Raw genomic sequence first — 27,757 nt, forward strand, 5'->3', positions numbered from 1 at the left:
CTACGGAAACTGAAGCCAAGCTGAGTTCTGACGATATAAAGAATTGCTGTTGATATTGTTGGGTGTAATAGTATCATGGTTATGTTATTTAAAAAAAAAAATGAATGGGAGAGCATTTGTCTAGCAAAGAGCCACACTATGGTACTTACAGATGGAAAGATATAAGTGGAGGCTGCTTTAAAATATTCCAGAACAGCGGGCAGATGGGCTGAGGATGCAGGAATGGTTACACGCTGACAACTGTTGGAGCCGGTGATGAGTACATGGGGCTCGTTATCAATTCTCTTTACTTTGGCAACTTTTTTTTACATTTATTTTTACTTGGAGGATAATTGCTTTAATTATGTTGTGTTGGTTGTTTCCATACAGCAAGGTCAATCAGCCATCAGAAAACACACGTGCCCTCCCTCTGACCCTCCCTCCCACCCTCTACCCCAGCCCACCCCTCTGGGTTGTCGCAGAGCGTTGAGTTGGCTCCGTGTCATGCACCAGCTTCCTGCTGGCTATTGTACGTATAGGAATGTATAACACGTGTCTCAGTGCTCCTCAATTCCCCCCACCCTCCCCTTGCCCTGCTGTGTCCACAAGTCTGCTGTGCCTGTGTCTCTATTCCTGCCCTGCAAATGGGTTCATCAGCACCAGCTTTCTAAATTCCATACATACGCGTTAATATACGATACTTGCTTTTCTCCTTCTGACTTACTTCACTTTGCATGACAGGCTTTTCCTGATTAAAGTTTCCATAATAAAAAGTTGAGTTGGAAAAGAAAATGGGCGGGGACTCACCATGCTGATGGTGACGATCTCGTCGTAGTCCTGGGAGGTCTCCCCAGCAATCATGCCTGAGCCCCTCAGGTTCTCTACGCCCAGGCCCTCCTCCTTCCCAATGATGTCCGTGATGACATACCTTTAGGAACCAAATGAGAGTTACAGACTGAGCTCCAGCCTAGGACAATCCAAGGCTGATGCGCTTCCCAAGGACCTGGAGAAGGAAGGCTGAGCAAGGTGAGAGACTGGAGGGTGAGAAAGCAGCCAACGGCGAGATGAAGGCAGGGGTCTAGGACCCTCACGATTGGCCCTCAAGTTTCCAGAAGGGCAAGTACAGCCTCGATGATGATCACCCCTCCAACCAAAGAGAAAGTCTGCTGATTCAGAGGCTGTCCTAACAAAGCATCACCCCTGCCCTGCACTCCTTCGGAGACAGTCTAGAACAGCCTTTGGTCTGCAGAGAGGTGGGCGTGTGCCCGGGGAAGGCATTCGGCTCATGACCGACCAATCGTGGCCACGGAAGTCCACCGCACAGCCGAGCCTCCCTGATGACCCGAGGCGGAGCTGATTAGTAATAACAGAAGTGCACAACAAACGCAGAAGCTGAAGCACCCCAAACCATCCCCGCCTCCTGGTCCGTGGAAAAATCAGTCCCTGGTGCCAAAAAGGCTGGGTTAGGCCCTAACCCGTTAGGGATTCACAAGGCATTTCAGTGCATTAAATGCTCTGAGAACGTCTGCAGTAAAGATGCTTGTTGGATCTCATCTAACCCAGTGTTTCTGAAACTTACTTGACTATGGAAAATCTTCCCACCCCCCCCACCCCCCCCCCCCCCCCGCCACCCAAAATCAATGACTAACATCCCAGGAAACTCAGCCTGGGAAATTTTGATTTAAGTCAGAATCTGATTTTAAAAACCTACAACCTTCCCTGGAAACAACACCAGTATCGCCCTTGACGTTCTCATGGAGCAGACCCTGTCCACGTCTTCCCAGCCCACCCAGTGAGTCAGTTTGGCTCATTTGGTCATAAAATGTGAGCCCGCAAGCTCTGGGGACATGCGGGAATCCAACCTAACTGTCCCCGAGTGATGTGCTGTTTTTGTGAGAGATGTGCCTCATGCGGGGACAGCAAGGATGGGGTCACCCTAAAGGGGGCCCCAGGTGTCTGAGCTGTCAGTGCCCACAATGGAAGCTGGGGGGACCCTCTGTACAAACACCCCCACCTGCTTGAGAAACTGTCACCAGCCCAGAGGCAGATTCCCCACGAGCAGCTGAAATGAACCACAGTCAGAACATGGGAGCTGCCTGCTAAGTTATTTACCTGGATTCTCCATCTTCCTCCACGTGTTTACAATGGACGGAGTTCAGGGAGCTGATTCTGGTGTAGTCTTGGGGGGTCAGGTACAGGTATTTAATTCCCTTAAAAACATGTAAATACTTCAATGAGGCTATGAGTCCAGCTCCGTGTACTCAACAGCCACTGTTTTTTAGTGCCAACACTGTGTTTGAAGGATGCAGGAAGGACACTGTGTTAATAACAGTCACCTGTCTGATGTTAACAGACATCTGATGTTAACATATTAATAACACCAATTAACTGAACGTCTGCTCTGTGGTTGCCACTCACCCTTACCACACAACCTCACTTTTCCTCTGGCCATCTCTCTGATTCACTATCTGTTTGTTTTTAAATCTTTATTGAATTTGTTACAATATTGTTTCTGCTTTATGTTTTGTTTTTTTGGCCCCCAGACACAGGGGATCTTAGCTCCTCCACCAGGGATCGAGCCCTCGGCCCCTGCATTGATAGGGGGAGTTTTAACCACTGGACCACCAGGGATGTCACTGATTCAGTGTTGTTTAATCATCTTTTCATTCTCTCTCCCCAAAGGAGCCTTTCAGATACTTCTTTTTCTCTGATTACCAACCCCTTTGCCCCAGTCAAGTTTTATTATAGATATACTGGTTATGTAATAAATGTACGCATATGTGTGTGTGCACTTCTACATGAAAATAATACTTTTTGTCCCTTTTGTGGGACAATACCACCTCCTTGAGAACCTGTGCCGTGGTTGCAAAGAATGCCTCTGTTCCCTGCATTTTCACATCACAAGATGTGTGTTTTTCTTTATTCATTCTGCCTTTTATGATGTCCTGAGGTCTTCTGGATGAATTGTAAGAACTTCCTGAGGCCAGGGATTATATACCACTCACCTCTGCATCCTTGGTATGTACTGTGTTCAGAAGATGCTCAGTATGTATTAAGTACATGTTTATATAAGAAATAACTAATTTCATTATTTTTCTCCAAGGATCCTTCTGAGAGCTTCTGAAGTAGCTCAGTGGTAAAGAATCCGCCTGCCAATGTAGCAGACACGGGTTTGATCCCTGGGTTGGAAAATCCTCTGGAGAAGGAAATGGCTGCCCACTCCAGTATTCCTGCCTGGAGAATCCCATGGACAGAGAAGCCTGGCAGGCTATAGTCCATGGGGTCACAAAGAATCGGACATGACTGACTAACACTTTCAGAGCTCTCTGAAGTGACTACTACGATTATTCGCACTTTACAGATAAGGAACCTGAGCCGTCTGCTCGTGGCGAAGAAGGAGTGAGGGCTCCCAGGTGGCGCTAGTGGTAAAGAACCCGCCTGCCAATGCAGGAGACGTAAGGAAGGCAGTTTCGATCCCTGGGTCAGGAAGATCCTCTGGGGAGGGCATGGCAGCCCACTCCAGTATTCTTGCCTGGAGAATCCCACGGACAGATGAGCCTGGCGGGCTACAGTCTATGGGCTTGATGGCAAGAGTAGGACGCGCTGAGTTTGGACTTAGCGACCAAACCACCACCACCACGTGTATCTGTGCCGTCTAAGAGCAAGACTTTTCTCCCCACTCCCTTAGAGGTGCTGTCACCCCCTCGGAAAACACAGCAGGAGCCAGGTGGGATCACAGTGCCACGCCAGCTTTGTGCGGTACCTTGTGGGGGTCTTCCGGGTCCACCCAAGCCACCTGGAACATGTGCTTGATCTCCTCTGCCAGGCCGATACGGGCCCCACTGTTGGCCGCGAGGTAGACTCTGGGGATGCCCTCGGCCCGGGCCAGCTCAGACGCCCGCAGGTACAGAAGGTCTTCTCCGGGGCCAAAGGATCCGATACGGAAGGTGATGTCATTGCTGATGAGGATAATGTCACGCCCTTCGGGGTACTCGAGGGTCTTCAACGTCATTTTGAAGGCCACCATGCCCACCTGGAGAGGAGATGAGTGCACAAGAAAACAGGTTTGCTTCTTCAGGGAGGAAGAAGATTTTTAAGTTTTTTTTTTTTTTTTAATGTGGACCATTTTAAGAGTCATTATGGAATTTATTACAATATTGCTTCTGTTTTATGTTTTGTTTTTTCGGCCATGAGACACGTGGGATCTTAGTCCCCCGACCAGGGATCAAACCCGCACCCCCTTCACTGGAAAGTGACAGTCGCTCAGTCGTGACCAACTCTTTGAGACCCCATGGACTGTACAGTCCATGGAATTCTCCAGGCCAGAATACTGCAGTGGGTGGCCTTTCCCTTCTCCAGGGGATCTTCCCAACCCAGGGGTCGCACCCAGGTCTCCTGCGTTGCAGGCAGATTCTTTACCAACTGAGTCACCAGGGAAGCCCTTCCTACACTGGAAAGCAAAGTCTTAACTACTCAACAGCCAAGGAGGTTCCTAGGGAGAAAATTTTTTTAAAGGGTGATTCCAGCCAGGAGCTGGGTTCTGTGGGTTTGCTTTTTTTTTTTTTTTTAATTTTATTGAAGTATAGTTGCTCTACAATGTTGCGTTAACTTCTTCTGTAGAGCAAACTGACTCAGTTCTTTACCTCATTTCCTCCAGGAAGTCGGTTCATCTCCACCAGCTGGCCCTGCGGATCCAGCACGAGTTCGGTGTACGTCAGGATGTCTTTGGGGTACTTGTCCGGAGAGGGCCACATTTTAAAAAGAGCCTGCAGAGAAGGGAGGAAAGAGAAAAGCTGAAGTTGCCAGTAAGGAAGTACATTTTCTAGGGCTGCCTTTCTTTCTTAATCGCAAACTATTTAAATCACGCAGCAAAAACATGCAGGAAAAATAAATACCCATGCACCTATCTTGCAGTTTTGTCAAATCATAATTTCTCCAAAGTTGCTTTAAGAATTTTTTAAAAAGAAATAATAGAAATGCAGCTGAAGCCCCTGGTGTGCTCCTTCCCATCTGTCCCTCCCCCTGCTCCCCTCAGGTAACCATTATCCTGAACTTGAAAGAAAGTGAAAGTTAGTCACACAGTTGTATCCAACTCTTTGTGATCCCATGGATGTAACCTGCTCAGCTCCTCTGTCCATGGAATTCTCCAGGCAAGAGTACTGGAGTGGGTTGCCATTTCCTTCTCTAGGAGATCTTTCCAACCTGGGGTTTGAACTCGGGTCTCCTGCTTTGCAGGCAGATTCTTTACCAGCTGAGCCAGCAGGGAAGCCCATCCTGAACTCAGTGTCAGTCAAGTCCTCTGTATGTGTTTATGTCTTTATCTCATCATATGTGCAGACATTAAAACATGTAGCATTATTTTGCATGACTTCTCTTTTAAATAAATGGTGTCACACCAGACATGTCCTTCTACAACTTATTTTTCCAACTCTCCAGTATAGTTGAGAGATTTATCCATGTTGATAAATTTAGCTCTGGTTTATTCCTTTTCCCTCATGTTCAGTTTTTCATGGTATGAATATGTCACAATTTATTTACTCATAATTTTTAGTAGAAACGTTTAGCTTTCCAATTCTACAGTACTACCGATAATGCTATAATGAACATTCCTATGGTCTTTTTACATGGGTATATTCCTAGGAGTGGAATTGCTGGGTCATAGCATATGTGAATCTTCAGTTTTCCTAGATATTATCAAATTGCTTTACAGTAAGAATGTGTGAGAACTCCTTTGCTCCATATACTTGTCCACATCTGGTTTTGTCAAATATTTTCATGCTTTCCCATCTGCTGGGTGTGAAATCATGCTGTGATTTTTTTTTGCTGTGATGTTGATCTGTACTTAACTGACTGTCACCTAGGTGAGCACCTTAAAATATATTGATCAGAGTTTCTCTTACATAATATTGTTCTAATCTCTTGCTGGTAACAGACATCGAAACATATTCTCCCAAGCTGGGGTCTTTTTTAAAAAAATTAATTTATTTTAATTGGAGGCTAATTACATTACAATATTGTGGCGGTTTTTTGCCATACATAGACATGAATCAGCCATGAGTGTACATGTGTCCCCTGATACTGATCCCCCCTCCCACCTCCCTCCCCACCCCATCCTTCTGGGTTGTCCCAGAGCCCCAGCTTTGGGTCCCCCAACCTGGGGTCTTTTTACATAAATAACTTTTAAATTTTAATGTAGTCAAATTTGTGGGGTTTTCCTATGCTTATGCTTTTAACTCACTCCAAGTGGTTTTAATCTCTTGAAATTTATTTTTGTACACCAGATGAGGTAGAAATAAAAATTTATTTTCCCAATTAGATAAGAAACGTCTTTGTATCTTTTCGTGAGATGTATTCCCCTTCATTCACAATTCCACCTCTGCATTCTGTCAAGGCTTTGTTTATAAGTGGGTCTGATTCTAGACTCTATTCTGTTCCATTGGTCTATCTGTTTAGCTCCATTACAATAATATTATGCATTACATATTAAGTACATTACATTATTAAGTACATTACATTATTAAGCTGCTTGAAAAGTGACTTATTTTAAAGGATGGCTAAGACAAGTTCCCCAGATTATTTTTTTCAAAATTGCTTTTGCTACTCACAAACTTTTACTTTTCCTATGAACTTTTAAGTTACACCCACAACTCCAGAATTATACTGAATATATTATGTGGGGAACTATTATCTTTACAATATTGACTCTTCTGATCATTCATAAGCACGATGTATCTCTGTTTATTTAGGCTTAAAGTACTTCCATAAAGTTTCAAAATTTCCCCTATGTTTTTTTAAATTTATTCCTTGTATGTTTTTTAAATTTATTCCTAGGGAAACTTTAGAGTTGATCTTAATATTGTAAACAGCATTTTTCCAATTAGATTTTAGAATTATTGCTTGTCTATGAGAGCACAATTAATTTTTGTATACTGATCTAGCTGGAGAAGGGAATGGCAACCCACTCCAGTATTCTTGCCTGGAAAATCTCATGGACAGAGGAGCCTGGTGGGCCACAGTCCATGGGGTTGCAGAATCAGGCACAACTGAATGAATAAGCATGCACTTGTATCTAGTAATCTTGCTGTATTCTCTTGCTATGTCTTCAAATCCTCTTGGATTACTTGTATAGGTATCTTATCATCTACAAAAAACACCACTTTGCTTCTTTCTATTCTTGTATCTGAACTCCAGTTTTTTAAAAAAAGGTGGAACAGATGGAGTAATTCAATTTCACTAATGCTTATAATCTATATTTTCTATTTCTTCTTGAGTTAGTTTTGATAAGATGTATCTTTCTGGGAAATTTTCCTTTTCATCTGTTCTCAAATTTATGGGTAGTCCACAGTACTCTTTCTTTATCTAAAAGAAAAGTGGATGGATTTATTTTTGATGTGTCTGCTTCTTATTCTTGTGGCCCATGATGTCCAAGGCAGGAGGATACAGACAATAACATTCTTAATCATAAAAGTTTCCATTTATTAAAATAGCCTCTGCTGCTACTGCTGCTGCTGGTAAGTCGCTTCAGTTGTGTCCGACTCTGTGCGACCCCATAGACGGCAGCCCACCACGCTCCCCCGTCCCTGGGATTCTCCAGGCAAGAACACTGGAGTGGGGTGCCATTTCCTTCTCCAGTGCATGAAAGGGAAAAGTGAAAGTGAAGTCGCTCAGTCGTGTCCTCTACTGAATACTTAATATGTATTTCTTACTACAACCTTGGGAGGTAGGTACTAATTATTATTCTCATTTAACAGAGGAGAAAAGAGAGGCCTCGAGAGGTGAAGGAACTTGCCTGGAGACACACAGGAAGCAAAGGACAGATGTGGGATTCAAGTCCAGGACTTCCTGACCCTAAACAGCAGCTTTTCCTACTACCTTGCATCTCATGCCTAAAGTGCATGGATGCTTTCCTGTCTACAGTAGAAGTCCACAGGCTCAGTTTCATGAATGTCATTCACAAGGCAATGGAGAGGATGTACAAAGGCATCCTTATCACCAATGCAAGTGTGTTCAGTTTCCTTGAAAGGCGCTTCTATGTAAAAAAATATAGGCATAGAAGACATACTTGAAGGAAGTATCCAGTATATATTCTGTGTCCAGTGTATACTTCAAAATTCATCAAAACATAAAACATTCTTTTTTTTAATTCATCAAAGGTAGTGACCCCATCCTCTTCCTCATGGTCTATCCACCCTTAAAATGGTGCCTGGCTTATGGCAAGTACTTAATATAAGCAGTAACAAGACCAGGAGGAAATGGTAAGCAATTTGTCTTTAGTATATGGAACTAGGAGTTACTTTTTTATTCCTTCCACTCTCCTTTGTTGTCCAAAGTTTCTATATTATATTCTTTTTACCACTGGGATGAAATAAGTCTTGTTTTTGAAAAATATACTACAAAGTCATTCCCAGTATTAGTTTCTTTTCGTTTATGAAGACTGTTTTTTAGAGTGAGGTCTTTAGAAAAGTAACTGAGAATGGAGATTGTGGATGCTGGTGGAGTCTTTAAAGGGGGACCCCCGGCAGTGCTGAGTCTCAGTCCCAGGACTTACCTGCCTGAACATTTCTGGGAAGTCATACACATAGGTGGTACCCAGGGACTGGGCCTGGAATCGCTTGGCCTGAAGCAGATCCTTGGTGACGTAGGGAGTGTTGATCAGCATCCCATGCTGGGGGCCTTGCTTGTTGCCAAAGGAGTGAAACAAGATCTGGACCAGAAAGAGAAAATCAGAGAGTGAGGGAGGCAAGTCTCAGAGAACCACACTCTTGCTCAATTTATTTCTTCCTGCTCCTCAATGAAAATGCAAAGAGGGAATGCTACTCAGCCTTAAAAAAGAGCAAAATAACGCCATTGGCCGCAACATGGATGGGCCTAGAGATTATCATGCTAAGTGGAGTAAGTCAGAAAGACACCACATGGTATCACTTCTGTGTGGACTCTAACATATGACACAAAGGAACTTTTCTGAAACAGACACAGACCCGCGGACGTGGAGGAGAGGCTTGGGCCTCTGCTCTGACGCGACTTCTGTGACCCAGCCCGGCCTTACGTTTCCAGATCTGGGGTCGGTCACTTCCTTGTAGAGGCTGATGTCCAGGTAGTAGCCTGACTCGTTGGTGATGAAGAGGCGGATGGGGATGGCGCTGTCGGCGGTGGTCTGGCGGATGTTGATCTTGACCTCAGCCTGGAGCACGCGGAGCTTCCAGAGGCGGCTGCCGTAGCGCATCACCATGGACCGCACCGACTCCTCAATCTGCAGCAAACCACAGCGGTGCAACTTCAGAACCTAGACTGCACACACTCCTAACAGTTCTCACTCTGATGATGACAGAATGGTGAGGTATACCGAATGCAAAATGCACTGATGTATACAGCGGAGTGATATGTTGCGTGTATCATCGTTAGCTGATAAGAAGCAAAGGCATCTTCGACTTAAGCTCAGTATCTCGCTCTGTCCCCACAGTTACCCAGAGAGGCTAGCATTTTTGTCCCCTATTGACAGAGGAGGAAACTGAGGCTGTAAGAGCTAGTGCTCCTATGTTACACCGTCTTCCTCTCCTTCATGTATCCCAAGACTAAGCATTTTCTCTTCTGGGAACGACATGAACTGATAGAGCTGGGGAGTCAGCATGAGCCTCTGCACCCCCCCACATGCCAACCCGATGGACTGAAAGGACTTATTTCATCCCAGAATCGCCATCACAAACTCCAACCCGACGGACTGAAAGGACTTATTTCATCCCAGAATCACCATCACAAACTCCAACCCGATGGACTGAAAGGACTTATTTCATCCCAGAATCGCCATCACAAACTGCCGGCTTGTGAGGAACCAGCCATGGAGGATGGTTGGGTCACAGACCTCAGGTGCTCACCTGCTCCCCCACCCACAGGCAGCCCATAACAGAGCCTGGAACCAGGGAGAGGCCAGAACTGTGTTTTGCAAAGGACATTCTATTCTAGGCATCCGCATTTCCCAAAAAGTGAAGCATGCCCATGGAGGGGGAACATCCTTAGGGACAGTCCTCAGGGGGGTGGCTGGAATACGGTTCTAGAATTAATTGATGGAAGCTTTGTGCTCCACCTGCAGCAATTGAGGCTCAGACACGCACGTATGCACCCTACAACTCGGGTCTCGCACACCGGGAGGCAATACCACGAAGCAGGAGGGTCCCAGGGAAGGTGAACCCCCAGAGCCTGGTGAGGGCCCTGCGCGCCGAGGGGAGACCTTGGAGGGGTCCATGATGACGGTGGGCACGAAGTTGAGGAAGATGTGGTTGCAGTCTGTGCGCACGCTGGTGTTGTTGAATGCCACCTCCAGCTCGTCCATGGCCTCCAGGAGCAGCCGCTCGCCCTCGTTCTGGAGGTACTCGAAGGAGGCTTCCTGTCAAAGTGGGAGGGGGCAACCGCTAAGGCCAGGGGTGCAGGGCTCAGAGTCAGGGAGAGGGGAGAACAGCCCCTCCTCCGAAAGGTGTGCCCAGTAAGACAGCAGAGCCCCACCTCCAGAGGCAAAGAAATGTTCAAGGCCGTCTCGTGTACACGGCACCTCTTTTATTTTCTGTGTTTTCTGCTGTGCTGACCCCAGAGGGGTCTTACAGTCTCTTGCAAGATATTGTAAACAACTCTCCCATGAGCCCTTGCTTTTCAGGCAAACCAACCAATCCAACCAATCCAAGGTCCACACCCCGCTACTCCTCATCAGGTTCACGCCCCAGGCTACTGTCCTGGGGCCCTAATCACCCCAGGGCCAGGCATCAGACAACGAGACAGCCCCTACGTTCAGAGCCTGCTGAAATCACTCAAGCCAGCCACTGCCAAGTCTGCCTGCCGCTTCACCTGGTCCTTCTTGCGAAACCCACAATAAAGGCCCCTGTCCACGAATCCCCCCTCCCACGGCCTCCTGAGCAGCCCTGGCACTTCCCCACGTGGTCCCCATGATACAGGGTGCCCCCTCCCCTTGGGATCTGTGAGTGACAAACCATCTTTTCAACAACCATCTCCTGGTCTGTTGGCCTTTCCCTGGTAGCTCAGCTGGTAAAGAATCTGCCTGAAATGCGGAAGACCTGGGTTCGATCTCTGGGTTGGGAAGATCTCCTGGAGAAGGGAATGGCTGCCTACTCCAGTATTCTGGCCTGGAGAATTCCATGGACTCTACAGTTCATGGGGTTGCAAAGAGTCAGACACAAGTGAGCGACTTGCACTTACCCAGATAATCATAAAAGCTATTAGAACATCTGAGGCAGGAAAACACTGAGATTAGCTTAGCACTCATCACTAGAGGATTCCTTAAAAACATTGCATACACATGATACCTCCGTGCTATGGGACTGCAGGGAGGGGATCATCTTCATTAACATAGAACGAGGTCTACAGTAAAAACCAATTCTTTACATGGTATGTCCAGCCTGAGCTGGAACCTTCTACCTACAACCCAATTCAAATACACATATGGAATGAGGCCTACAAAGGGTCACCAACAGGGCTGACCCCTGAGTGGCAGGATTCTGGGTCCTTTTCTTTTTTTGGCCAAGCCACGCAGCGTGTGGGATCTTAGTTCCCCGAACAGGGATCGAACCTGTGCGCTCTGCATTGGAAGCAGAGTCATAACCACTGGACCACCAGGGAAGTCCCTCCTTGATTTTTGGAAGTATTCTCAGTATTGCTTGCAATCTTCACAGGATAGTCATGAATTACTTTTGTAAATGAGAGAAACAAGGGGATATGATGGTACACTCAATCAACAAATACAAAAAAAGCCCCTTAACAAACCAGGATCTGTCTTTTCTATCCTCCTGATTCTCTCATGCAGACACATCTCCGTGATGGAACAAAGAATCCTCACGTTACACCATGAAAGTAAGCCGCTATTACCTCCTGTCCCCTCTAGACTGGGCTGTCGGTCACAAGGCCAGGGCTGTGGGTGCCCCGTTCACCCTGCGATCCCCGCGTGCAGCCCAGGCCCTGCCCCGCGTGGGACTCAATCCTGCCAAGGCCGGCCCCCGAGGGACAAGTTCAGGGGGAAACACAAACACCCGCTGACCCTGACCTTGGTGATCAGGTCTGAGTGCCTGATGATGACCCGGATGAAGAACCTGTGGTCCGTGACCTCGGCGCCCTCCTTGACTCTGGCGGCACCCAGGTACAGGTGCATCTTGTGGTTGGCGCAGGGCATGGCGGTCACGTCGAAGTTTCGCAACCGGCTGAGCTCCAGCTGGAAGGCCAGGGCCGGCTCCAAGTGACGGTAGATGCGATCTTCTGCAAACTGCGGGCCGACCGGGGAGAGAAAACAGATGGACACACAGACACACGTGGAGCTGGACACTGAGGCGGCATGCCTGCTTGGTCCACGCCCTGTCCTGCACGCCCCCTGGCGCTGCGGGTTTAGTGCTCAGGAAAGAGGCAGTCATGGTGTCCTCTAGCGTGAACTCGAGAGATTGGAGAGTTGAGATTTTGCGAAGATCCAGCAGAGAGGAAGGTCTTGTGCTGGTATAGGTCTCTCAGCCCTGGGGGAGCCCAGTGAGTCCCCAGCACCTCCTGGCCCACCAGGCTGTTTTCTGTGATCATGACACAGAGAGCTTCTCGAGAAGTCCCTGGTTTCCTTGTGGAGATTGGTCCCCAGAAGGAAGCGACTGATGGTGCTAGAGTTTTAACTGAAGAGGCTAAAGGAAGGATGGGTCTTAAGTAGTAAAGTGAGGCTCTGGATAGATTAAAATACTGTTTGCTGGATGCTGGGTCTGTGCTGGGAACAAGACCACCTGTTCTAGAACAGGGATGAGCAAACTTTTTCTCAAAAGGCCAGAGAACCGATGGAGTACACAGTCGGTCTCAGCCACAGTCCGACTTCTGAATCCACGTGCTCTGCGTCCGCAGATAAGGCCAATCACAGAGATTCCATCTGTGGTTGGGTGAATCCACGGATGTGGAAACCGCAGACATGGAGGGCTGAGTGTACTCGATTCTGCCTGATTCTACTGCTGGAGCCAGAAAGCCATAGGAGACAGCAAGAGATTAATAAGTAGGGCCTGTGTCCCAATCAAACTTTGGTTATAAAAACAGGGGGCTGGGGAATTTCCTGGTGGTCCAGTGGTTGAGACTCTGTGCCTCCACTGCAGGGGGCCTGGGTTCGTTTCCTGGTCAGGGAACTAGGATTCCACAAGCCATGTGTGGAATGGCCAAAAAACAAAACAAAAACCAACCAATCGATCCCTAAAAAACAGGGAGCCAGTTTGCAAGCCATAGTTTGCAAACCACTGTTCTAGAAGAATATAAACAAAAGAGGTTGGGAGACCTGTCTTACAGAGTTACAACAGCAAGTATAAAAATTCTCCAGGTGAGACAGAAATGTGTATAGCAAAGGCTGAAAGGGTAGGAAATGTGAGGTCTGAGGCCCACATACAAACACGGGGCTCTCACTGGAAATACCAGCCCAGAGGGAGGCTGGAGTCTGCACTTAAGTTGCACTTCTAGAATACAGGGATCATAAGGACTGGGGACAATATTCTTCCTGAATATCAAAGATCGCAGGGAAGAGAGAACCACTTCATTGCTCTTCACCATACCTCATCTCTTGCTCTGAATGTGAAAAACTTGGGAAATTCTTTCTGCAAAAAAGACATATGAAAGACAATTAAGTCAAGCAAGACTTATTTAAATATTTATAGACTTGTTTTATGATTTTTAACCATTACCCAGCCCACTGCTAGAACAAATCATTTGGAAAGCCATCTCTCCTTTAGCCACCGATCTTTCCCACCCCAATCTACAGAGCAAACTTCAAATAAATGGCACCGAGTCTTGAAGAATGTAAAGAACTCAGATGCGCTGAGCATGGGACTGACCTCTTGGGCAATCAGGAATGTGATTCTTCGGAGTCCACACTCCACAAGGATGTTTTTCTGCATTAAAAACCAAACATACAATGGGATCATACTTGGTCACACAAAGGAATGAAGTCCGGATACATGTTACTACTACCTGGATGAACCTTGAAAACATGCCGAGTAAAAGAGGCCAGTCCCCAAAGGCCTCATATTGTATGAAATTCCACTTAGTTTATTGATAGGAAACACCCAGAATGAGCAAATTCACGGACAGAAAGTAGATTAGTGGTTTCCAAGGTCAGGGAAAGGGGTGTTGAGTTGAGGGAAAATGGGGTGGCTACTAATGGGTATGGGGTATTTTGGTGGGGGTGGTGAAAACGTTCTAAAATATAATGATCGTAATGATGGTTACACAACCCTATGAATATATTAGTAATCTCTCCTTACTGACCAGGGATATGATCCAGGATCCCCAGTGGATGAATGGAACCATGGATAATACCAAACCCTATATATAGTAGGTTGTTGGTTTTTTTTTCCTATACATACCTACAATAAAGTTTAATTTACAAATTAAGTACTGTAGCCCACCAGGTTCTTCTTTCGTGGAATTCTCCAGGCAAGAATGCTGGAGTGGGTTGCCATTCCCTTCTCCAGGGAATCTTCCTGATCCAGGGATCAGTCCTGCGTCTTCTGTATTGTAGGCATATTCTTTACCATCTGAGCCACCAGGAAAGCCCACAATAGGAGATTAACCACATAGAAAAATTATAGCCATTTACTGTAATAAAAGCTATGTGATTGTGGGCTCTCAAAATATTTTCTTGTAGCTTAATGCCTTTTCTGTCTTAACTAAGCACTTATCACTCACTGTGGCCATAATGTTTGCAGTTTAAGGGTACATTTCTTTTTTCCTCCTTCACAATTTCATGGCTAGAAGAGTCAGTCTTACTGTAGATCTTAGCATCTCATATGTTTTTTTTCCTGCCTTATTAAGTCAAGAACTTTCACCTTTTCATTTAAGGGAAGCACCCTATGGCTTCTCTTTGGCATATCCGAATTGCCAGCATCGCTACCCTTGCACTTTGGGGCATAATTAGGTAAAATTCGGGTGACTTAACATAACTACTGCAATACCATGACAACTGACGGGACAACCCAGCCACCTACTAAGTGACAAACGGTGGATGCGCTGGACAAAGGGATGATTCGCATCTGAGTCAGAGTGAGCAGAATGGTGCAATACTTCCTCATAGCAACTCAGAATGGCACACGACTCAAAACTGACAAATTGCCTATTTCTGGCATTTTCCATTTAATGTTCTTGGACTACAATTGGCCATGGGAAACTGAAACTAAGGAAAACAAAACTGCAGAAAAGAGGACTATGGTACCAAGAAGCACTGAACTGCACACTTTAAGTGGAGGAATGGTATGGTACGTAAATTATGTTCATACAGCTATTAAAATATATACACACACATTATTACACATGACACCACATGTTTATAAAACCAACCCAGTTATTTGCATAAGTGGTTGTTAACGTAAGTGACCATTTTAAAATTGGGAGTTTTGGACTTCCCTGGTGGCCCAGTGGTAAAGAATCTATCTGCCAATGCAGGGCACAGGGGTTCAATCCCTGGTTGGGGAAGATCCCACACGCCGCAGAGCAACTCAGCCTGTGTGCCCTTCAACTACCGAAGCCTTCACACCCTTGAGCCTGTGCTCCGTGACAAGAAAAGCCACTGCAACAAGAAGCCTGAGCACCACAGCTAGAGGGCTGCCCCCGCTGTCCAGATAGAGAAAGCCCGCTCACGGCAACAAAGACCCCGTGTAACCAAAAACAAATAAATACAATCGTGAGTTTTCTGGCTTATCCCAATGAAAACACTGCCCTAAACTCCAAAACTATTTACTGACTGTATCATCTGCATAAGGTGGTGTATATACTGTGTCATCTTATTATGGCAACTCCCAGGGAGAGAGAAATGCCACCTCTGTGTTACTGGGGGGAGAAGCCAAATTTCTGGCCTGTTCAGCCTCCTCTGCCCAAGGTCACTGGCAGAGCAAAGCCGGTATGGGCAGCCAGGCCTGCGGCTCTGAAGCTCTCAAGACAACTCGGGCACATGGACACCTCATCAAGACAGCCCTCCTCCTTCTCAGGAACCCAGACCCAGAGGCTGCCCAGCATACCTTGGACTGCACGAATGTTCGGAAAATGGGCACCAGCTGCTCATCCTCCTGGTGGTCCGCGTGCTGGAGGGCCACATTTAGGATGTGGATCGGCTCCTCTCGGAGGCTCTAGGACAGAAAGCCAAGGGGGGCGCCAAGAAAACCAAGTAGAAGGGCCCGGGGCCCCAGCCCGCCCCTCCTCGGCTTGCTCCCTGCTCACACCCTCACCTTGCTGTCGTCCTCAGAGTACAGGGAATTCCGGGCCTCGCTGAAGAGGGGGGTGTCCTTGGGCATGTTGGCAAAGCAGGAGATGACCTCATCAAAGTTCCTGGGGGTGCAGGGCAGAGAGGGAGGGCTGAGGGGCCGCTGCCCCACGAGGTCATAGGTCAGATCCAGACCCTCCCTCTTTCCCAACCACCACGCTGCGAGCGCATCCACGTCTGTACAGAGCTCCTGTGGTTCCTGACTAGGTCCGAGGCACTAGTGATGGGGTCTTCCCCCAAAAGAAGAATGAACCTATGTGGTTTGAGATGGTGAATAAAAGAAAGGGTTCCAATACTTTGGGGGCATGGCTAGGGTCCCTTTTTTATTGGCTGGGGGACTCCTGCAATCTCATCTCACTTCTCTGAGTCAACTGAGGATAACAGAAGTAATCACTACACCTCCCAAGGCTGTTGTAAAGATACGAGATAATCCAAGCATGATGCATAATATACAGGGGCAGGCTGAGAAAAGCGCAATGGGGACTTCCCTGGTGGGCTGGTGGTTAAGAATCTGCCTTGCAGGGGACGCGGCTTTGATCCCTGGTCGGGGAACTAGGATCTCACACGTTGTGGAGCCCACGCGCCACAACTACTGAGCCTGTGTGCCACAACTAGAGAGTCCGTGTGCCACAGCAAAAGATCCTACACGATGCACCAAAGACCCAACACAGTTGAATACATACATCAAGACTTTTAAACAGGGGAATGATACTGACATTTTTGAGCACGTTATCTACATACTAACGATGGTTTAAATACAATATTTTTAATGTATTATCTCATTTAACTTTCACGGTGACCCTATGAAGTAAGTCCTCTTGTGCCCTTTATACAGATGAGAAAACAAAGGTATTGAGAGAAATCATTTGTTCAGAGTCTTAGAGTCAAGAAGCAGGGTGAGCCAGTATTCAAAAGCAGGAGGTGCTGACATGAACTCACACTTTTGATGCTATATTATTCTATTATTAACTCGCTGTGCCGTGTGTCTAGGCCACCCCCACCTGCGTGTGCAATGAACAGGTGGGTTCAGGGGAAGCTCGCTCAAGCCCTATGGTTGGGGTGTTCTGGGGAGACTGAACCCTGCTGGGTACCTGACGAAATCCTCGAATCTCTGGAAGGCGACCATGGCCCCCATTCGCTGGGACTTGGGGGAGAAGCCACTGTCCATGAAGAGCTCCGTGCTGTGTCTCAGCAGTTCCGGGTTGGTGACACTGATGGGCACGGTCATCCTGCAGTGGGGGTGGGAGGTGGGGGGGGAGGTAGCCGCCTGCAGATCCAGCCCCAAGAGCCATTCCTGCCCTGGAAGCTTCAGTGAGCCAGCCCCACAACAGAGTCTTCTGAAAGAGGGGGGCTTAGAATCGGAGGTGGAAGGGATAGGGGAAGAGATCCCCCTCTGGCCATGCACAGCGCACCAGGGGCCTGGACCTCAGTCCTGCTGGTCTCTCACCGGACCTCCCCTATGGTCACAAATGCACACAGGTGTGGAGGGTCCAGTCAGGCTCGGCCTGGGGCGGGACGGTGAGATGTCACCCCTTGTGACCTTCCCAGAGGCCTGGAAGAGCAGGGCCGTGGGGCAGCTGAGGCCACAGGTCCCAGGCAAGCTCCTGACCCTTCTAGTCGACAGCAACAGCAAGGGCCTGAGATGGTCAAGGAAGCCCTCCAGGGTCCTCAGTATCTCCCTGGCTGATAATAATGCCATGTGTCTATATATACTAAGGGTCACAACCATGAGCAGGACACTCATGTAGGTTCTTCCAAGAAACAAAGTGTGAGTGACTACCCCAGCCTTCTTCCCTAGCAGTGTTGAACTGCTGCAGCGAAGAACTCCAGAGGCAAAGAATTCTAGGACTTCCCTGGTGGTCCAGTGGCTAAGACTCTGTGCTCCCAATGCAGGGGGCCTGGGTTTGATCCCTGGTCAGGGAGCTGGACCCCACGTGCCACAACCACGAGCTCATGTGCCACGACTAAAGACCCCACGTGCTACAGTGAAGACTGAAGCTCTCTTGTGCTGCAACTGAGACCCGGTACAGCCCAATAAATAACATAAACAAAGGCAAGGACTGCCTCCTCGGCGGGGGGGGGGGGGGGCAAGTTCAAAAGTTCTTACAGCACATCTCCCACAAGCCCCAAAAGGATCCCAAGCCCCTAGTCAGTCCCCCTTTCTCTCAACTGGGCAAAGGTGACAATCTTTATTTTGTGGGATGAGGAATAAAGCTGAATAGAGGAGAGTGTGGAAGCTCTTAGCACAGGACTCGACACACGTCACGCCATCGGACAGTAGTAACAGTGTCCGTCACGATCATCAGAGGGATCCTCACTATTCACCAACTTGCTGTGTGCCAGGCACGGGCCTGAATGCTGTCTGTGCCTCATTCTTCATCAGGGTCTTGGACAACTTTGTCCAACAGAACTTTCTGCGGTGATGGAATGTTCTAGAACCACAATGTCCAATATGGCAGCCACAAGTCACACGTGAGCTGGTGTGACCAAGGACCTGAATTCTTAATTTAGTTTTGACGTGTTTTAATTTCAATATCCCACAGGTAGGTAGCAGCTACCAGCCCAGACAGTGCAGAGTTAGGCGGCAGGCATGGGGTTATCTCCATGCTACTGAAAAGAGAATGGAGATGTGGAGAGACGCCAGGCTGGGGAACGGTGTGCCTAATGTCTCCCCAGCAGTTCCCAGACATCCCTGCTGGGTCCCTCCAGAGACAGGACTACAGTGGTCAGGGAGAAAAGAAACATAAGCCACCCCTCCCCAGGTGGGCACCACTCTGTACCGGTGCGGGTGGGAGGAGGGCAGCATGAACTGGAATTCCACCACGCAGGTGCCATCCGGGAACTGGCGGTGCTGCAGGCTGGTTAGCTCGTAGGCGATGTAGCCCCTCCGCACATACACCTGGTGAAACAGGAGCACAGACCGCACCTGAGAAAACCCAGGCCTGCGGGCCCCGGAAACAAGCCCAGAACACAGTCCCCAGAGCGGAACAGCGCAAACAGTGCAGACTGTATTTTGGGGCTCCAAAATCACTACAGATGATGACTGCAGCCAGGAAAGTAAAAGACGCTTACTCCTTGGAAGGAAAGTTATGACCAACCTAGAGAGCATATTCAAAAGCAGAGACATTACTTTGCCAACAAAGGTCCGTCTAGTCAAGGCTATGGTTTTTCCAGCGGTCATGTATGGATGTGAGTTGGACTGTGAAGAAGGCTGAGCGCCGAAGAATTGATGCTTTTGAACTGTGGTGTTGGAGAAAACTCTTGCAAGTCCCTTGGACTGCAGGGAGATCAAACCAGTCCATCCTAAAGGAGATCAGTCCTGGGTGTTCATTGGAAGGACTGATGCTAAAGCTGAAACTCCAATACTTTGGCCACCTCATGGGAAGAGTTGACTCATTGGAAAAGACCCTGATGCTGGGAGGGATTGGGGGCAGGAGGAGAAGGGGATGACAGAGGATGAGATGGCTGGATGGCATCACCGACTCGATGGACATGAGTTTGAGTGAACTCCGGGAGTTGGTGATGGACAGGGAGGCCTGGCATGCTGCGATTCATGGGGTCGCAAAGAGTCGGACACGACTGAGCAACTGAACGGAACTGAACTGAAAGCAGTGAAGAGTAAAATATGCTCACTCTTTAGAATGCTACTTCCTCTGCAAAAGACCAGGTGGTAAATATTTTAGGCTTTTGTGGAATATATCATCTTTATCACAAATCACAACTACTCAATTCTGCTGCTGTAGGGACTTCCCTGATGGTCCAGTAACCACTGGACTCCCACTATAAGAGGCACGAGTTTGTGCCATGGACAATATGTAAATGTAAATATGTAAATGTGTGGACGTGGTTGTATTCCAATAAGACTTTATTTACAAAACTGGGCAGGGGGCCAGATGTGACCCACAGACTATAGTTTGCTGACTCCTGCTCTAGAGTAATGCTGTCCAGTAGAAATATAACACAGGCCACGGAGGCAGTTTTAAATTAATTTGAGATTTTCTAGTAGACACTTAAAAGGAGCAGGTAAAGATGATTTTAATAACATACCTCATTTCATCCCCAATAACTAAAATATTATCATTTCAACATGCAACCAATTTTTAAAAATTGAGATATTCTCCATTCTTTCTCCATACTGAGTCTTTGGAATCCAGTGTGTATCCTACACTCCGAGCACATCTCAGTCAGACTGGCCACATCTTAGGTGCTTACAAGCCACATGTGGCCAGCATATTGGACGGCATGGTTCTGAAGACTAAGCATTGGGAATTTTTTTAACTGGATAGGGAATCCAGGGATTAACTGCTATCCTTTGAAATTGCTGCTTGCAAGGCTGGCCCTTGGCTGGCATGTGAGAACTTGGATTTGGGAAGGTTCCCACCATTCCTAGAGAAGAATGGTTGGCAGTGCATTAACTAAGCAAACAGTATGACTTATGCTGAGCATATATTTTCTTCCTGGGAGTTTGGAATTGTGGTATGTGCCAAGCAGAGGGCGCTTATGTGCTGTTGCTGCTGCTAAGTCTCTTCAGTCGTGTCCGACTCTGTGGGACCCCATAGATGGCAGCCCACCAGGTTCCCCCGTCCCTGGGATTCTCCAGGCAAGAACACTGGAGTGGGTTGCTATTTCCTTCTCCAATGCATGAAAGTGAAAAGTGAAAGTGAAGTCACTCAGTCGTGTCCGACTCTTCGCAACCCCATGGACTGCAGCCTACCAGGCTCCTCCGTCCATGGGATTTTCCAGGCAAGAGTACTGGAGTGGGGTCGCCTTCTCCAGTGCTTATGTGACCAGCCCTCAATAAAACTCTGGACACTAAGTCTCTAATGAGCTTCCCTGGTAGACAACTTGCACATGTTGCCATAATTTGTTGCTCAAGGAATCAAAAGTTTAGATGAAGTGCCTTGGACCTGGCCCTTGGGGGGTTAGTATTTAACTGTGCCTGTGCCAGAGGAGGCTGGAATAACACACAAGACAGCTGGGGTTACCAGCAAGAACTTTGGACTACGACAGTGAAGTGAAAGTCACTCAGTCATGTCCAACTCTTTGCGACCCCATGGACTACACAGTCCATGGAATTCTCCAGGCCAGAATACTGGAGTGGGTAGCCGTTCCCTTTTCCAGGGGATCTTCCCAACCCAGCGATTGAACCCAGGTCTCCTGCATTACAGGCGGATTCTTTACCAGCTGAGCCACAAGGGGAAGCCCAGGAATACTGGAGTGGGTAGCCTATCCCTTTTCCAGCGGATCTTCCCAACCCAGCAATCAAACTGGGGTCTCCTGCATTGTAGGTGGGTTCTTTACCAACTGAGCTATTGGACTAAGATAGACTTGATATACATCCTAGCTCTGTCACTTCTTAGCTGTGTGACCTTGAGCAAGTTGCTTCACCTCTCTGAGCCTCCATTCCCTTTTCCATGAGACGGGTGTAAGTAAAAGGACCTACGTTGGAGAGAAAATGCTGAGATCATGTTTGCCAGGCACATGGCCCAGGGTCAGGCATGTGGAGTGCAGGCAGCAGATGCCAGGACCGACACTGGTCTACTGAAGCTGTTCCAGGGACCTCTCACTTACTTACCTCCAAGGATGCCATGCAAACCACTTTGTTAGCGTGGTAGAAGAAAGTGGGCAGCACATCAAAGATGGTTGTTTCTGAGAGTATTAATTTCTACAGGAAATGGAAAGGGAAATAAAGAAGGAAAGCGGAATGCTAACAAATTCCAACCAGCAGTCAGAGGAGGGGAGGGATAGCGGCAGGGAAGAGAGGTTGGTCGTGTTGTTATCACAAAATGCTGCCAGGCTCCAGGCCCATGAGATCTGAATGTGCAGGCAGTTTTGGGTGACTGTTCTCAGGGCTCCCAGCTCTAGCCATAGAGGGGGTGCCTGGAAGCTTGTGAATGAGGCAGATTTAGTGGGTGAGGAGGGGGCCCTGGGAAAATGAAGCCAAGACCCAGCCATGTGAGTGCTCACAGCTTCCAATAAGCTCCATCACATGTGGAGTTTTAACATCATGCCTCCTGAGAGAGCCTTGCTGCCTTGCCATCCATCCTGCAGGACCCAACCTCTCTCAGAGCTACCCCTGGGCCCCCTCAGGCAGCCCTGGCCATGCTGAGCTAAACCACTGGTGCTGGTGATTGTGCCCTGCATCCGAGCACCAATCCGTGGAGGGCAGGGAGAGCCCGCCTTCCCACTCCCAGGCCCCACCTGGGCCATGGCATGTGCTCTGTGCAACGTGGAAGGATGCAGATGGCCTCACCTTGAGGTTTTCTGGGCAGAACTGGTGGCCGTACATGTCAATGGCAGACAGGAAAATGGACTCCACTTGGTTGTGCCTCAGCTCGTAGGAGGGGAGATGGGAGGCAATCAGGACCTGCGAGGGGAAGAGAGGGGATCGACGGGCTGGGGTGAGCCATCCTCGCAGGGAAGACGCCAAGGGCCGGTCCTGCAGCAAAGGGGCTGTGCATGTGGGGGGCTGGGCATGGTGGAGGATGGCACCCCGTGAGCCCGGGGTGCGGTGGGAACCACAGCCGGCCAGCCTACCTGCCTGGCTCTGAGGGCCACCTTGCAGTGCTCGCTTTTGCTCAGCTGAGTCAGCTCGTCGAGGATGGAGGTCAGCTCATCGGACAGGGATGGGTCTGGGCCACAGAGCTCATCCTTTTGGGGGACAGAAACAAGATCCAAGGGGATCTTCTGTTCCACCAGAAGGAGACAGGCCAGCACTCACTGGCCCTTGGCTGGGGGTCCAGCTGCCCCAGCCAACCTCCACAGTCTCATACATAAACCCTCCACCATTCTCCACTGCATTTTCATCCACCCCAAAACATGCCCTAAGTTCCTGGCACGAGGGAAAACAGAACCAAGTCTCTGCCTGCATCACTATTAATGGCCAGCAGGTCTAACAGGTATTTACTGTGGCCAGGCAAGCAGCTAGACACTTTCCATTTATTTCCTCAAATGTCCTTCACCCACCGAGGAGTTACTATATGATTCCCATTTTACAGATGAGAAAACTGAGGCTCAGAGAGGCAACGTGCCTTGCCCCGAGGCTACCAAGCACATGCAAGGCAGAGTCATACTTGAACCCAAGGCTCTCCTATCCCTAGGCCCTCTCACTCTTTCCTCTGCACATCTCTGCCTGACTTAAGGGGCTCAGTTTCAGAGAAGAGGGATGAGGGGAAATAGAAGCAGGTATGAACAAACAGTAAGAGCTATGTGAGGCTCTAGTGCGGGTATGCAAGCCAACTCTAGGAGCCTTGGCATGGGGGGAGCATCTAGGGCCTGGAGACGTCCTGCCAGAGAGAAGATATAGAGGTGAAACCTGCCAACGAGGCAGGGAGGTTGGTTCCTATGGGCAACCCTCCTCTCTGCTTCTGGAACAAGGGACCTTTCTGCCGGAGACCAGGGCTGGGCGCAGCCAGTCTTTGCATCTACTCTTATGCCCTAAATGCAAGAAGGGCTTAGGAAAGGCTCAGAGTTGATGCTCCCTCAATACCCACTAAGACAAAACAGTGACTGCTGGGACCCTGAATACCTGGGCATCACACCCCGACCTCCGCACCAGGCTGTTCTCCAGGCAGTCACCAGACGGTGGGGCCGGGGAGGGGGGGGTCATTCTTTTCTACTTCTGCATGTCCCTAATTAGAATGAGCCCACATTTTGTTTCTATAATCAGAAAATTTGTTTAACATATTAACATTTCACACACATACACAAGCACACAAGCAGGTCTGTGGTGAAGAAATCTCATGGGAAATTATTCTCAACCTTCTCTCCCTCCCAAATTTTGATTTGCTTTGTGTTATCAAATGGTGGTGACACTCATCGCTGTCATTCCCCTGGCCTCTGCCTCCAAGGACAGCGTGGAACGCAGGCACTGTCCAACGGCCAGGCTAGTGGTTTTCTAAGACAGGAAAGACTCGAGAGCTCCCTGGTGGCCTAGAAGTTAGCATTCCAGGCTTTCACTGTCATGGCCCAGGTTCAATCCCTGGTCAGGGAAGATCCTACAAAGCTGTGCAGCGTGGAGAAATGAATAAACAAGAGAGGCAAGACCCAAGACAAGTTTGGTATGAAGTATTTTAAAATCTGGCGACCAGAATCTTTCCAGGGGAAGCCGGCAGAGCCCTGTCCAACACTGGGGAAAGGACGCCTTCTCCCGCTTACAATCAACATGATCACCAGCTGGTTCTTCTTGGCCACCTGCGAGTGGGAGAAGATGCAGTCCAACACCTGGGCCATGTCTGGCTTCAGCTGCTCCCGGAGGTTTATCACACACTTGTCGTAGTGGGCTGCAGGGGGACAAGAAGCCATGTGGGGTAAGGCTCCAGGCCGCCTGCCCGTGCGGACTCATCACCAGTGCCTGGGGTGGCGACTCTTGCCTTGCTGGAAATGGTGCTCAACCAGTAAATATCTCCGCAGGAGGTCCAAGACCACCGCCTTCATGTAGCCGCGGGCCCCACTGCGGTACCTGGGGAGGAGGAGAAGGCCGCTGAGTGATCAGCTCTGTGTCCTGGGGTGCCTGTCGTCTCCAGCAGGACTTTCAAGACTTGAAAAAGGACTTCAGTTCAGTTCAGTTGCTCAGTGGTGTCCGACTCTTTGCGACCCCATGGACTGCAGCACGCCTGGCCTCTCTGTGCGTCCCCAACTCCTGGAGTTCACTCAGACCCATGTCCATTGAATCAGTGATGCCATCTAACCATCTCATCCTCTGTCATCCCCTTCTCCTCCCACCTTCAATCTTTTCCAGCATCAGGGTCTTTTCAAATGAGACATTTCTACGCATCGGGTGGCCAAAGTATTGAAGAGAAAACACTAATAAAGAATCTGGAGGAGGACTTCCCTGATGGTCCAGTGGCTGAGGATCTGCCTTGTAATGCAGGGGACATGGGTTCGTTCCCTGATCTGGGAACTAAGATCCCACATGCTGTGGAGCAACTAAGGCTGCCCACCACGACTGCTGAGCCTGTGTGTCACAACTAGAGAGTCCATGAGCCGTAAGTAAAGAATCTGCATGACGCAATGAAGATCCTGCATGCCACAGCTAAGACCCAACATAGCCAAACAAATAGATAAATATTTTTACAAAGAATCTAGAGGCTGCACCCTCGAATCCTTAGGTCTGGGAGGGATGCGTGAGTTGGTCCATCTGTGTTAACTCTGCCAGTCAGAGACAGTGACAACTTGCCCAAGGTCACACGTCCAACCAGAGGTCCCCAGAGAGAAGGAAAAACAGTCACAGAGCCGGGATGCTGAATGGGGTCAGCCTTGCCTGAATGAGTGAAGACAAATATTTTCAATTAACCATCCAATGGATAAAGACAATTCGAAAAATAAAACTTGAAAGACATTTACAAATGGTAACCTGGAGGTTCCTTAAACTATTTCCTCTTCCAAACCATTTCGGAACACGAGGAAAGGGACGCTGAGTTTCAGGAAAGTTGAAACCAGCTTTGCCCCAGCACCAGCAAATGACATCAAAAGAGAGTACGAACCAAAAAGGCTCCTGGTTCGTATGTGATTTTTAAAAACACACACGCACACAATACAGGATATACCTCTGAGATTTATATTTAACACAAGAAGAACCTGCTAGGGAATTGGATTCATTTATCATTTGTTCATACCTCCCGGTCATTTCTCCTATACTAAAGGATGGATTGGGGTTAGTGCTGGAAGAGTTCTGGGGAAAGGATTAGCCTTGGCTATGGAGCTCTCACTTTGTGGGGAATCCAAACGCAAATCTCCTTCCTCAGCTGCAACCCTATATTGTCAGTATGTGTCCTCACAAGCCAAGGAGTGCCCTGAAAAGAAGGGCATTTTCCTATAGCCATCTATCTTCTGCACCTCTTATAGTTTTTGGCATGTGGCTAATATGTGCTGAATTAACTCACTCCAGTCTGAAAATGTTTGAATTCTGTCCAAGAAGGCAAAGCTTTCTTGCTGGGTAGAGTTTTCATACAAAAGGGCAGTTCTTTTTATCAGCAGCATAGTTCTTCCTGCTCAAGAGCTATGTAAGACAAAATACAAGTTCTTAAAGAAAATTCTTTTTAAAAATTCTTACAAAGGTGGGACTATAGAACCCCTTACCCGACTCTTGAGAAATCTGTATGTGGGTCATGAAGTAACAAGTCAGAACCGGACATGAAACAACTTACTGGTGCAAATTGGGAAAGGAGTGTGCCTGAGGTTGTATATGGTCACCTTGCTTGTTTAACTTATATACAGAGTACATCATGCGAAATGCCAGGTTGGATGAAGCTCAAGCCGGAATCAAGATAGCCGGGAGGAATATAAACAACCACAGAATATAAACAAACACCCTCTTGAAGAGGGTGAAAGAAGACAGTGAAAAAGCTGGCTTAAAACGCAACATTTAAAAAACTAAGATCATGGCATCCGGTCCCATCACTTCATGGCAAACTGAAGGGGAAAAAGTGGAGGCAGTGACATGTTTTATTTTCCTGGGCTCCAAAATCACTGTGGACGGTGACTGCAGCCATGAAATTAAAAGATGCTTGCTTCTTGAAAGAAAAGCTATGACAAACCTAAACAGCGTATTGGGCTTCCCTGGTGGCTCAGCTGGTAAAGAATCCACCCGCAATGCAGGAGACCTGGGTTCAATCGCTGGGTTGGGAAGATCCCCTGGAGAAGGGAACAGCTACCCACTCCAGTATTCTGGCCTGGAGAATTCCATGGACTGTATAGTCAATGAGGTTGCAAAGAGTCAGACACGACTGAGGAACTTCCACTTCACTTCACTTCAAACAGCGTATTAAAAAGCAGAGACATCACTTTGCTGACAAAGGTCCGTATTGTTGAAACTATGGTTTTTCTAATAGTCATGTACAGATGTGAGAGTTGGACCATAACGAAGGCTAAGCACTGAAGAATTGATGCTTGAATTGTAGTGCTGGAGAAGACTCTTTGAGAGTCTCTTGGACAGCAAGGAAATCAAACCAGTCAATCCTAAAGGAAATCAACCTTGAATACTCATTGGTAGGACTGATGCTGAAGCTCCAATACTTTGGCCACCTGATGCGAAGAGCTGACTCATTGGAAAAGACCCTGATAATGGGAAAGATTGAGGGAACAGGAGAAGGGGGTGGCAGAGGATGAGATGGTGTCTAACCATCACCAACTCAACGGACATGAATTTGAGCAACCTCTGGGAGATACTGAAGGACAAAGGAGCCTGCAAGAGTTGGTCATAACTGAGCAACTGAACAAATTCTTTACCAATTCCTCCTTTGCAAGGATCCCCCAAAATCACAAGAACAATTTCTAGAATCATTTACAGCTTATTAAGTCATTTCATTCCACTATCTTATAAGAAAAGCTACCATGAGGACTTGCTGTGTTTCCGCACTTTACAAAAGTTAATCTACTGGTAATGCAAAATGATTCAGCATGTGAAGTGTTTTTAATTCCCATTTTACAGACTAGCAAACTGAGACTCGGAAGTAAAGGATGTTGCTTTGTTCTTCTGTTAGGCAGGGCTGTGCCAGGGCTGGAACTGGGGTATCAGACCCT

The 27,757-nt window shown here is 48.0% G+C and overlaps 1 protein-coding gene across 5 annotated transcripts in view; it reads right to left on the reverse strand.

Annotated features, from left to right (window-relative positions):
- The window catches only part of ACACB (acetyl-CoA carboxylase beta), a 115,422-nt gene that overhangs the window by 18,871 nt on the left and 68,794 nt on the right, over positions 1-27,757 (reverse strand). For 4 of the 5 annotated variants that reach the window (XM_019977294.2, XM_019977292.2, XM_019977293.2 and 1 more), the window contains 19 exons: positions 24,607-24,695; positions 24,392-24,516; positions 22,772-22,885; positions 22,488-22,601; positions 21,810-21,899; positions 19,015-19,133; positions 17,326-17,571; positions 16,200-16,299; positions 15,993-16,100; positions 13,815-13,871; positions 13,536-13,577; positions 12,023-12,238; positions 10,205-10,360; positions 9,026-9,229; positions 8,528-8,683; positions 4,623-4,745; positions 3,743-4,012; positions 2,092-2,189; positions 787-907 (listed from right to left, as the gene is read on the reverse strand). In XM_019977294.2, the coding sequence (XP_019832853.2) occupies positions 787-907; positions 2,092-2,189; positions 3,743-4,012; positions 4,623-4,745; positions 8,528-8,683; positions 9,026-9,229; positions 10,205-10,360; positions 12,023-12,238; positions 13,536-13,577; positions 13,815-13,871; positions 15,993-16,100; positions 16,200-16,299; positions 17,326-17,571; positions 19,015-19,133; positions 21,810-21,899; positions 22,488-22,601; positions 22,772-22,885; positions 24,392-24,516; positions 24,607-24,695 (2,548 nt within the window). Of the gene's footprint in view, positions 1-786; positions 908-2,091; positions 2,190-3,742; positions 4,013-4,622; positions 4,746-8,527; positions 8,684-9,025; positions 9,230-10,204; positions 10,361-12,022; positions 12,239-13,535; positions 13,578-13,814; positions 13,872-15,992; positions 16,101-16,199; positions 16,300-17,325; positions 17,572-19,014; positions 19,134-21,809; positions 21,900-22,487; positions 22,602-22,771; positions 22,886-24,391; positions 24,517-24,606; positions 24,696-27,757 lie in introns of those variants that run through there. The other variant, XM_070769718.1, reaches the window with a different exon arrangement.

This window comes from Bos indicus, chromosome 17 (genome assembly GCF_029378745.1).
Source record: "Bos indicus isolate NIAB-ARS_2022 breed Sahiwal x Tharparkar chromosome 17, NIAB-ARS_B.indTharparkar_mat_pri_1.0, whole genome shotgun sequence".
Lineage (NCBI taxonomy): Eukaryota > Metazoa > Chordata > Mammalia > Artiodactyla > Bovidae > Bos > Bos indicus.